General features: G+C 43.2%; 1 protein-coding gene across 1 annotated transcript; it reads left to right on the top strand.

Annotated features, from left to right (window-relative positions):
• The first annotated feature begins 477 nt into the window (after positions 1-477).
• Positions 478-1,449, top strand: LOC107147946 (olfactory receptor 11L1-like). Its single transcript, XM_015492539.1, is given in 1 exon segment — positions 478-1,449. A coding segment is annotated over 1 exon segment (972 nt).
• Positions 1,450-13,108: the final 11,659 nt, after the last annotated feature.

Raw genomic sequence — 13,108 nt, 5'->3', positions numbered from 1 at the left:
GCACCTCCCAGTGTGGGGGAGGACACAGCCCAAGTGAGGGATTTAGCAGAGACCCATGCACACCACTCCTTCAGGGTACAGAGGAACTGGACAAAAGGCGGTAGGTGGGGGTGTTAGTGGCCTAAGCCTGCACGTGCTCCCATGGGGACCCCAGGCTTCTGGTCAAATAGATCACTTGCTGAAGGTACAGAGAGACAAGGCCATGCTGAGGTTTGAAAACAGAACACATTTGCAATCCTCACTGAGGAGACAGAGGAGTGACTGGGTCAGGAAGCTCGGAGCCATTGATCTGCAGATCCAAATGTGGTCAAATAAAAGGAGCATGGGATTGTGCATTTGAACCTCCCAAGAGCAGCACATGCAAACCTAAAACAAAACAAAAAAGCCCCGAAGGTCCAAACACCAGCAGTCATAATATTCTTGTCCTCGCACCCTGTGCTTTTCATACATGTTTTCTGCACTCCCTGCCCCCAGATGATGCAAGCCCCAAATGTGTCTGTGGTCACCGAGTTTCAGCTGCTTGGATTCCGGACCCTTCAGGAGTGGCAGACCCTGCTCTTCACCATTTTCCTACTCATCTACCTCCTGACCCTCACTGGGAACATCGTCATCATTGCAGTGGTGAGCCAGGACAGGCGCTTGCACTCCCCCATGTACACGTTCCTCCAGCACCTCTCTTTTCTGGAGATCTGGTACACGTCCACCATTGTGCCCCTTCTCCTGGCCAACCTGGCCTCCTGGGGCCGGGCCATCTCCTTCTCCACCTGTATGGTGCAGCTCTACTTCTTCATGTTCTCTGGGACTACTGAGTGTTTCCTCCTGGCCATGATGGCCTACGACCGGTACCTGGCCATCTGCAGTCCACTGCACTACCCTTTCCTCATGAGCCCTGACACCTGCAGGCACCTGGTGGCCCTCTGCTGGTTGACAGGGGTGGGCACAGGCTTTCTGCCATCCATGATGATTTCCCAGCTGGACTTCTGTGGGCCCAACCAGATCAACCACTTCTTCTGTGACCTCCCACTGCTCAGGTAACTCTCCTGCTCCAGTGCCCACGTCACCGAGATGGCCATCTTTGTCCTGTCGGTCGCAGTGCTGTGCGTCTGCTTTCTCCTGACCCTCATGTCCTATGTCTTCATTTTGTCCTCCATTTTGAAGTTCCCTTCAGCTTCTGGACAGAGGAAGACCTTCTCCACCTGTGGGTCCCACCTGGCTGTTGTCACCATCTACTATGGGACCATGATCTCCATGTACGTGCGCCCCAGTGCCCACCTGTCACCCGAAATCAACAAGATCATCTCTGTCTTCTACACCGTGGTCACACCACTGATGAACCCAGTCATCTACAGCTTGAGGAACAAAGACTTCAAGGAGGCTGTTAGAAAAGCCATCAGAAGGCAGCACGGCTGCTGTGGAGTCAGAGTGAGAGGTCAGGTCTTCATTAGGTAGGGAGAGTCTGAAAGCAGCAGCTCCTGGGGCCAAGGCAGGACCAGGACTCTGGTTTCGGAGCCCAGGCTGAGCATCCCCGCTAGTGTGCAGAGGGTCCTGTGGCTGTAAGGAATCAGTGACTTGAGGTCCCCCGCCCATGAGACATCAGAAGATGGGCCTCTGTGTGGGGACCTTCCGTCTTTAGGCATATGTCGCTAGGGGGCAAAATTGCGACGTATGCAGTCGAGGGGAGAAATAAGGAATGTCCACGCGCTTCTGCCCCTTTCAATGCTTTATTCTCTCAAATTACTCCATACAGTTTAACTCTATAGATTGTTAATCAAGAAAACAACAATCCTTAATGCTATAGACATAATCGATTAACAGCAAACAATTCTAAGTACTGCAAAACACACTTAATCATGACAGGCTCATGACAGACATTCCCTCTGTGTGCTAAGTTCAAAATTCTCCATCCTTAGGCTTTATGTCCAGCAGATGCACACTCACTCAGACCTCAATGACCAGGTCCAGAACCAAGGCAGGCTTTTCCTGGGTGGAGTGGACGACCGGTTGAGGAGAGGGTTGTAGGGAGAAGTTGCAGCTCTCACCAAGGTCCAGATGAGGCGGTAGAGTTTGAGAGCAGTGAGGATCACGCAGAGGCTCAGGAACCATGACAATTGATGAGATGTCAGGTCCTCATCAGGCTCTCCAGCCTGATGTGCATCCTTGTTTCGGCTGGCTGAATCCCTGTTCATTTGCTTTATTATTTAACTAAATTTGAGGGCTTTTTGACCCCCCTTTCAATCCTTATCAGCTACCACCGGATTTCTCAGTAACATCATTCACCCTGGGGCCAGAAACATCTGGTCTGGTGTCTTCCCCCTGATCTTCTTGCCTTTCCCTCTTATCAGGTGAGGACAGCCTGCCAGGGGCTTCACTCTGTTCATCAGGGTGACGGGAAGTAACTTGTTTGAGGCCACAATGGAGGGCTCTGGGGTGTCCTGGTGAGACTGCAGGTTTCAAACTCGAGTTTTTAAAATGGAGTGGCTTAGGCTCAGGCCTAAGGCCATCCTCACAGTATGTCTTCTCTAATGCTGGGAATAAGAAGGACTTCAAGGAGGATGATAGAAAAGCCCTGAGAAGGCAGCTTGGCTGGTCCCTGAGGGATTCCCTTTTACGCACTGTTGGGAAACTGGCCTTGCACACCTCAAACCTGATGTGTGACAGCTGTGGCAACAATGAATAAAAAAGGAAACCAAGACTTTGGAATTGTGTTTTGTCCTGCATTATCTCCTAGTGATAAGAGAGAACAAATAAAGCTTTTTTTTGTGTGTGTGGTGTAGGGACTGAACCCAGAGCCTTAGTTAGGCATGTGAGGCAAGCCCTCTACCGACTGAGCTATATCCCCAGGTCCAGAGCAAATAAGGAGTTTTGAAGTGCCAAACATTTGTCTTGGATAAGTTAGACTTTTAGTATTTTCTGCTTAAGGAAGTTTCAGGGAAGGAAGGAAGGGGGGAAGGGAGAGGAAGATCAGAGTGCTCTCTGCTATAATGGGCCTGGAGTTAGGCCCGTAGCACAACACAAATCCCCTCCACTCAGCCAGGATTTAGGAGATCTCTGCCACTCCCCCCCCCACCGGTTCCATTCCTTAATTCCACAAATACTTTTAATCCCCTGAAGTAGGAGGTCTCCTGCTGCAGTCTGCAGTGCCTGGAGATACAAGATATAGAAAAGGCGAGGAAGATTGGCCTCAATGAAGCCTAATTCCAGAAGGCAAGAGGGCTTGAGCCCTATAGAGAATAAGGACGTGCTTCTGTTTCTCTAGAACACTGTGGAACAGAGAGTAGGCTGGGTGTGAAGGCAGACCTTAGCAAGGCCTGCATCAGCAGGGGTTTAGGGAAGCTCTGCCCACCTAGTGCTCAACCTTCACTGCTGGGAGGAGGAGAGCAGAAGTGGACAGAGAAGTCCAGGCTGAGGTGGTGGCATGCAGGACAGAAGAGGGAGGCAGAGTGACTGGGGAGGTGGACAGAGGTCAGCCTGGGCGGGGGGGGGTTAGAGCCTTGTTCCTGTGGATCATTAGTAACCCTGTAGAGGTTTTGAATTTTGCACTAAGAGAAATGATTATTATTGGAGGGTACTAAATATAGAATTGAAGATGAAGTTTGCATTTACAACTATTTAAAGACTATTTAAAGAAAAGACAGAGAAGGAACTGCTGGGGTCAATGCAGCAGCTCATGGGGTAGAGGAAGCTGGTTTGATTTTAGATTTGATAATGAAATCCATATAAGCAGGTCCCTTCAGAAGAGTGAAACAAAAAATCAAGAGAGCAAAGAAAGAGAGAGCAAAGGAGTGGAAAATACAAAAAGGCACCCAGAGGAGGCTGAGCTAGGGGCTCAGGGGCAAAGCTGGTGGCTCAGGGGTGGAGCTGGCAGGAGGAAGGGACAGCAGGGAAGCTGGAGCCAGGGGGTTGCACTCTGCCTGACCCAGAGCACTGCTGTCCCGAGAGGGCAGTGTCCTTGTCATGCAGGGGGTGATACCACAGGGGGCAGTGCCCCAGAGAATGCTCCAGAGGGAAGGGAGCAGCTGTGTTTGCAAACAGTTTTCCTGAAGGGTAGTGTTGAAGGGGTGAGAGCCAAATATCGCAAGGTAGGTGTAGTTGTGTTTTTATAAATTGTAAGATGTTAGCCCCTGGGTCGATTCCAACGCAGGTGGGGAAGGCCATTAGTGTGCAAAAGCCTGAGAGGTCTCTAGTATAAGCAGCACCTGAAAGCCTGGGATTGGGCAGGACAGGGTCCAGGACAAGTGTGAAGTGGCAGTGCTCAGAGGGAGAGAACTTGGTTCAGCCTCAGGGGCAGAAGGCAGAGGTTTTCCTTGGATGAGGTCTTAGAAATGGAGATAGGATTGGGCACTTTCACCTGAGGGCTCATCTGCTTTTTTTTTTTTTAATTGAGATACAATTAACATACAGTAAGATTTGCCAATTTGTGTGTGTGTGTGTGTGTGTGTATGTGGTGCTGGGGATTGAACCGAGGGCCTTGTGCATACAAGGCAAGCACTCTACCAACTGAATTGTATCCCCAGCCCTAATCTGCTTATGTTTATGACACGGTTGGTGGCGCCTATGTGCCACAGACAGCGGCACCCTCGGGCTTGAAGGGAGGGCTACAGGTACCCCAGACACACTTTGCCCAGTGAGGGTGGTATCATTCGTTCATGTGGCACTGCCTGTGGGTTCAGCACCTTAGGATTACGTGTGAAAGTCAGGGTTCATCCTGGGTTGAGGCTGAGCTTGTGGGCACAGTTGGAGACGGAACAAGAAAGGGAAGGACTTCAAGTCGGTGATGACCAAGAAGATAAATGAAGAGTCAGTTAGTAAGCGAATCCAAGGATAGAAATCCAAAGCAAAAACTAAAGGCAGATCTAACCAGGTTACCCGAGAGCTACTTGGATTGACAGGAAGTGATACTTAGGGGTCTGGTGTCTTCAATCAGTAATTTAAGGCATTGTCTGGCTTGGAGTGAAAGCAGAGCCAAAGGTGTGGCCGCTGGAACAGTGAGGAGCTGGGCATAGTGAAGTGGGGAGGGGTCAGTCCCTGCAGGGGTCCCGGCTGTGAGAAAACCTGCCGGACTTTAGAGTCATTTGCAAATGAGAGGGAGCAGCCCGGGGCACAGGGGTTGATCTTAATCTGGAAAGACAGCTTCTTGTACTTAGGAGCAAAATTCTCCAAGGAAGAGGTTTTCAAAAGGGAGTGTGGGAGGACACCTGGGACTAAGCGGGGTAGAGCAAGGACTTCCTCAGGCTCCTCAGCCACTCCTGAGAAAGAAGGAGACCTAGAGTTCAGCTTTCCATTGGACGGGGTGGGCGCGATGGGGTCAGGCATGCAGCCTGCCCTCTGCCCAGCAGTGGCCTTGCCTGGAGCGCCCTCCGGGCTGTGCAAGGCCACTCAGGCGCGCAGCTGTCACTCCGCCCCACACCTTGCTCCCACTTCAGTGGCTTGTGCAAGTGCAGGCTCACGGAGTCCCTGTCTTTGGTGGGAGATGGTTTAATGGAACTGAAGTTCAGCGCAATTTATTCCTCAGTTACTTTTCCAAAGATCACTGGACCATTGTACAGTGTTATATGAGTAATATTATGTGTTTTAAAATTATTATTTATTTTGATTCTCAGTTGTTGAATAAATAAATGTATCAACTTTTTAAGGGGTCATTTCAGATACCTGAAGTGTTTCTGTCATAGGTACAACATAGACAGGAGTTAGAATGAAGCTCACCTGGTGCTGAAAATAATTCCTGTGGCTGTGAGCCTTACTAATGCCTAAAGGATGCTTCAGTTCTCTGACTATGATGTAACAAACTGAATCACGTGGGTACATTACCTATTGTGCACATAGAATGAAAACAATGCATTTATTATATGAATATCCTTATTTTGGTTAAGTTGTCAACATGACCAACAATTTAATGATGGTGTAGAAAAGGAAAATTGACATTCAATTTCCTGATGAATAGAGAAACTATTCCATTTTCATGAAAATCACCTCTATTTCCCATTTACTTCTGAACCACCAAGTGACTGATAAACTCAGCCTAATTCCATTTTAAGATTGGGATCCATCTCCTCACAAATTCATGAAAAGTTCATTTCTGTTTTTCTATAAATTCCTGAGATTTCTCAACTTGTTTGGAATGCCTGCCCATGCCTTGAATTCATCCATGCCTGGGTCTCCCTGACCAGATAACAACCCTCTCTTAAACCTCAGCAGCACCTCATAAATTCTGATGTTGGGATCTGAATTTATTCCCTACCTTGAACTGTTAAGCCATGCAGATCATTGTATTATGCTTGTCAAAATCCTGTTAGCTATAAGTTCTCAAGACACCTCCCTTTGCAACTTTTTGTGCTATAAAACTTTTCTGGAGAGCTGGGTGCTGATCTCTAGCCCAGGGTTGGGAGAGACAGTCCTGGCCAGCTTTCTTTGTGTACACAATATAAGCTTGCTTAATTTGATTTAAAATTGGAATCAGTGGTCTTTTCTTTACAGAGTGGTTCAACAGTGAAAAAGTGTTTATGATCAAAATAGAGGAAAATGACTGCCTGATCTTAGAGTCTAAATGGCATATGAATCCACATTCTTTCCTGGGTTTGTAATCTTTTATCCTCTCCATATGTTTGCTGTTGTTTTAACCAAAAATCTATTTATAACCTTTCTTTCCCATCTCTAAATCTGTATGATGACTCAAGGAATAGCTCCAAATCTGTATCTCTCTCTCTCTCTCTCTCTCTCTCTCTCTCTCTCTCTCTTTCTTTCCCAGGAATCGAACTCAGGGACACTCTAGGACTGACCCATGTTCTCAGGGAATGGACATTTCACAGCCCACAAGTTCACTAGTTATCACTGCTCAGCTGCTGCAGATGCAGGAAGAGCAAGTGAGGGTCCAGGGTGTAGTGGTTCCTGTGGTCTGGCACAACCCAAAAACATCTGGTCAGAATGCCATGGGCCCAGTGCCCTCTACAGCTGCCCAGCTCTGTTCTGGGCTCTGAGCCAAAGTGCAGTCATTCCATGATCTCAGTTCACACCAACTGTGCAGCAATCACCTCGGCTTAAAAACTTTTGTGTTCTCATTGGTTTTGTAGTCAAGACTTTAGATTAAAGAAGAATATGGCTTCTTTCCTCTAAGAGATAATTATTATTCTGAATTTTGGAATAACCTTCCCTTTGCTTAATTTGTCTGATTTCACTATCTATGTATGCCTAAGCAGAATATATATATATATAATTTTCCACTTTAGAAAGTCTTATAAATAAATTTACATTTCCTTACCCTTTTTAATTACAGTTCTGTTTTTGATAGTTACTCATGTGTAGAAGTGAAACTAATTTATTTTTTCACTGGTGTACACAATTCCATTTTAATACTATATATTTTTTTCCTCCATTCTAAGGAGAAGAGTGTAATCTGGATAATATTGTAGTTCTATTTTCTCTTTAATTTTTGAGGAAACTCCATATTGTTTTCCATTGGAATGGAGAAGCTGATAAAGGACTAGCAAGACAAAGCAACAAAACAGAAATATATCCACTTTTATATGTCCAAAGTATTATTATTATTATTATTATTATTATTATGTACTGGGGATAGATTCCAGGGGTACTTCACCACTGAGCTATACCCTAGTCCTTTTTACTATGTAGCATTTTTTTTGGCTATTATTTCATAAAATAATAAGTTTAGTTGAAAATGAGAGAAATTACAAACCTGTGTACTACTTGTAGAATGTAAAATTTTGAAGCCCTTATGGAAAACAGTTTGGGGGTTGCTGAGAAAAATGAAAATTTAAAATACGCCCTATGATCCAGCAATTTCACTCTGGATAGTTTCTGGATCATGGCTTCAACCAACTTCACACTGAATATATTTTAGAGATTGTATTTGTAATGAACGCATATAGACTATTCTCTTATTATTCCCTAAACTAAGGTAGCATTTACATTGTATTAAGTATTATAAATAATCTAGAGTTGATGTGTGCAGTGTCTGCAGGATATGTGTAAGTTATATGCAAATGCTATACTTTTTTTTTTTTTTTTTTGGTGAAGGACTTGAGAATCAGTAAATTTTGGTGTCTTTGGGGCAAAAGTAAATCCTCTGTGAATACCAAGGTTAAAAGTAAAAAAGAAAAAAAAAAGTCGTCCAACTTATGAAATACATATACCCTTAAATCTTACTAAAGGAAAATATCTTTTGAAGTAATTAATAAAAAAATTTTAAAAGATGTGCAGGCATTCTCATTTTTGTTTTATTGTCCATTTAAGAAAAATGTTACCTGTGAGGGAAAAGAATGTGATTCAACTTAAAATTGAAAGAGACTCTTCTCAATTACATATTCATTAGCTCCATATGTGAAATAGTTTAGATGCCTAAATACTTATAGAAGTTTTATATACTTACTTTTTAGGAAGATATATTAGTTACAACATTTGCAATTTTGATGTTTCAAGGAGCCAGATGCCAATTATTCTGATATTGCTGAAATTGGAGGCAGACTTCGGAGATAATTCCAAAATCAGCAACTGGGTTTTTCCACCTTTCATCAAAAAACCACTCTGCGTCACTTTCATACTGAATGGACCAGGTGATGCAGCCTACAGGACACTGCTCTAGTAAACACAAACAAGATAGCTAGAGCAGAGGACCCGGAGCACACTCAATACCATCATTTTCATCTGTTACTAAGTGCAAAGGAAGTGTTCTGTGTTGAATTTTGTAAGTTCATAAAAGAAGAGAAATATGCAATTTAACCAAGTAGACAATTTTTCAGACTTTTATTACCACTCTTGGCAATTGAAACTCCTCTTTCTAGGCCAGGTAGTACACTGAGAGTAATTTGGGGTTCCGTCCATATTTTAGGTACATGAGAAGCCCCAGGAACATGACATCCACAGCTATCTTAGTGTTACCTGGATCCAGGGCTCTCCAGCTGCTTCTCCAGTGAAAGACCTCTGGTTTCTTCCAAAGACATTCAATGCTGCAACATTCCAAGCATCTGGATTTATTCTTCAGTTATTTATTCTTCATTGGATTTTCACATGTGAAGTCACCAGAGAACAAAGGAAACAGGTTGTGTGTCTAGTTTATGATGCCTCCTGCAGCAGGTATCTCAGTGCTGCAGAAACATGAACATGAATGGTGGGCCCAAACTCCAATCTAGTGGGTTCCTTTTGCAGTGGCTGCATCTGGACATCTGTTGAGAGCTGTGCTGCTACCTTGTTGACCCTAAATGACACCATGTTACATATGCAAGTCCACACTGACATCATGACATCATGTCCTGCTCTTGTGGTCCATGCTTCAGCCAGGGGAAGCCCCAAGGAAATGGGGCTAAAAGGACACTTTGTCTGACTGCTGCATGTATCATTGTTGAAACTGATGCTTCCATGGAATTAAAATTCTTCTTTCTAGACCAGGCACTGTGCACATAATAATTTATTGGTTCTATCCATTCTAGGTAAGTATGAAGCCCCAAGGACCTAATGTCACCACTTAAAGACAGCCCACATCCAAGGGATGACTGTGGCAGTTTTGAGGGTGTGGAAACCTGGGTGTGGAACCAGAGGCCTGAATAAAATCACACTAAAACTGAATGTCCTTGGAAGGCTGAGGCAGGAGGATTGCAAGTTCAAAGCCAGCCTCAGCAAAAGTGAGGTGCTAAGCAACTCAGTGAGACCCTGTCTCTAAATGAAATACAAAATAGGGCTGGGGATGGGGCTCAGTGGTCGAGTGCCACTAAGCTCAATTATTTATACCCACTCTCCCCCCACAACCCCTTCCAAAACAAAAAACAAAACTGAATGTCAGACTGGCCGTGGACAATATGTGGATGTGGAAAATGCAAACAATTTTGCAAATAACTCTGTTCCTGGAACCACAGCAAATTTAAACAAAGCCAAAAAAGTACAATTGTGGGAAGATATGGAGGGAAGCCAGCTTCTTTAAGGACCATTTGTGGGAAACTTTCTGCATTAATTAATAATTACATGGTTTTCCCAGAAATATATATTTTTTTAATACCGGGTATTGAACTCAGGGGAACTCTACCACTGAGCCACATCCCAGCCCTATTTTGTATTTTATTTTTAGAGATAGTGTCTCACTGGAGTTGCTTAATGTCTTGCCATTGCTGACGCTGGCTTTGAACTTGTGATCCTCCTTCCTTACCCTCCTAAGCTGCTGGGATTACAGGTGTGCACTACCACATCTAGCTTTCCAGAAATCTTAATGAGATCATAGTAGGGAAGAAATTTCTTAATTTTGGGCTCAACATTCTCACATATATAAATAAAAGAGAATTTTCAAGGTTTAAACACAGGCTTAATCATTTCACAGTATGTTCATATATAAAAGCATTGAGTTGTGTACAGTAAATTTCTACAATTTCACTTGTCAAGTGTGATATTCAAGCTGGGGAAAGATAAATTATGAAGCATTTTATTAAAAACAAAAATATTTTATTGAAAATAAAAGGAAGGAAGAGATACACGATTTCTTGTGACTAAACATAATTACTCTTTGGGAAGAAGATGATTACTTCTAATTTGTAGTGCAATGCTGTCAGAGACTTCTTTCTTGTTTGCTTCTAAGTATTAAGACATATCAAATTCTTACTTGATTAGAACCCACAACAAAGAACTGATTAAGACCATATATTTTACACACACACACACACACACGCACACACACACAATATATCTGTCCTCTTTGTATGCGAGAGAGAAAAAAATTAATGGGCTTTTAACTTTCTTAATGTAATTAATAAATAAACAAATTTACTTGATTATTCAGCTCATCTCAACTGGTCAAATTGATTCTGTTTAAAGTTGCAGGTATCCCATTTAGACCCCTAAAAAGTCATCTTTGTTTATGTGTTGGGAATGATGAATCAAAATCAAGAAGCACCTTCTGCTGTGATCTCATTAAGATTCTAGGAGCACCGAGAGCATCCTTGAACCTGAAGTCACCCAGGGAACTGACTTCTCCCTGTGCCACCCTCCCATAAACATACCTTTCCCTCTACCCACTTCTTGTCTGTTTTCCAGGAATAGATTGATTTGCAAAATCGTTTCAGTTTTCACACACCTATCTTATCAGTAACCAATCTCAGGTTTACTTTTCATGTAGTTTCAGGGTCTGGTCCAATCAAAACTGAAGAGTGAACTAATTAAGTCTTTGCAGGATAAAGTGCAAAATTTAGTCAAATTCAGATAGTTTTGCAAAGTTTTTTTTAACATAAATTATCATGCAAGTATTAAATGAATGTATTTTGTGTTTCTTATGTGAAACCAGAAAACTAATGAGCAGGGTGAATAACTGAGAAATAGGTAAATCCATGCTCTTGGGATTTTTCATTAGAAGTAGCTAAACATTTAATTCTATTGAATTTAAAATGAAACATGGGAATCTATAATTATGGGCTGTCTTAAAATGTGATCTTTCAGTCAGAGTTATTATTAATTTATATTAAACCAAGTCTATGAGTTCACAGTTAATTTGGTGCTTTGTGAAATTCATTTCACCTAACACATAATTATATCAAACAGAAATACCACAATGTTTTCACTGTGAGTTTGTTGACTCTAGGTGTGTGTGTGTGTGTGTGTGTGTGTGGGGTGTGGTGCTGGGGATTAGAACCCAGGGCATTGTGCATGCAAGGCAAGCACTCTACCAACTGCGCTATATCCCCAGCCCCAACTCTAGGTTTATTAACCCCCTACCACAATCTCATACAACATTTCTGCTTTTTTTTCTTTGCATAATGTAAGTAATTGGGAAACTTTATTAAAACCATAAAATTATCAGTTTGCAATGAATTAAGAGTAATGCAGTTATTAAATTCAAGATGAATAAAACAGACAGTAATGCTTACTAACTTTAGTTTGAGTCAGGATTTTATTCAGGCCTCTGATTTTATACACAGTGTTTTTCCTCAGGATTGTTCACTGGCTAGGCAATGCACTTGAGAGCAAGAAGAGATGTCATGTTCAACTGTGTCAGTAAGATGGCAAGGCTCTGGGTCACCACAGAAACATTGTTGCTTTCAACAAAAGCCATACACATACAGCTACTGTAAAATGAAAGCATACAATGGAGACACACAAAACCATGTTTGTACAATGTTGCAATGGTGGCATAGATGTATCAATTAAGCACCTACTGTCTCATTCCATCTTAATATTTGCTTCTTTTTTCTCTTGTGGCATTGCATATAAAAATATATTAAAATTTATGGCAGAGGAACAAGTCCAGATTCTTGGATATTTTAGTATTAAATGTCTTCACAAGAAATCTATGTCCATCTGAATAGGGATGTGTGTGGGCTCTCTCTCATTCAGAGAGGAGATCCACGGAACAGGGTAGAGGAGAGTGTGGCTGCAGAGTCGTTCATCAAGACCTTTGCAGACCAATCAGGGAGCAGGTCTGATTTTATTGTGCAGTAACCATGTATATATACTCAGGCAGCAGCTAAGCAGATCTCAGCAGCCACCAATGCAATTTCTAGCCAACTGTCCTTGTAGTGACCAGTGGAGGAGCCGGCTGTGGAGCAAGCACAGCAACTGCAACAGGAGGCCAAACGCCCAGGGCTGTGCCTTCCATTTGCCACTAACCGGCCTAGCTTGGGGGAGTGGCCTGCCACTCAGACGCCCTTAACAGTCACCACTTATGCAGTACTCTATGCACTTGTCCCCACAGGGATGAACTGTTATGATCAGCTAGTTATCCCCAGGGTACAGATGTGCATGGGTTAACTAGACACGTTTTAAGTTCTTTGGGTCCTATATTTAGTCACCTTATATTTAGAGCCTCATTTTTTTTTTTTTTTGAGTACACTACCTGGCCCTCGAAAACAATATCCACTTCAACAGGAACATCAGCTCCCAACAGTGGTCAGTAAAGTCCATCTAAAATAATGACTATGTAAGCTAGGTGTGTAGCACAGGTCTGTAATTCCAGCAGCTGGGGAGATTGAGGGAGGAAGAACTGAAGTCCAAGAGCAGCCCTAGCAATTAGCAAGGCCTTAAGCAACTTAGCAAGACCCTGTCTCAAAATATAAATAAATAAATAAATAGGGCTGGGGATCTGGCTCAGTGCCCCTGGGTTCAATCCTCAGTACCAAAATAA

This window comes from Marmota marmota, unplaced genomic scaffold, assembly GCF_001458135.2.
Source record: "Marmota marmota marmota unplaced genomic scaffold, marMar, whole genome shotgun sequence".
Lineage (NCBI taxonomy): Eukaryota > Metazoa > Chordata > Mammalia > Rodentia > Sciuridae > Marmota > Marmota marmota.
Note: the sequence above shows the minus strand (reverse complement) of the source record. Positions and strands in the feature narration are given on the sequence as shown.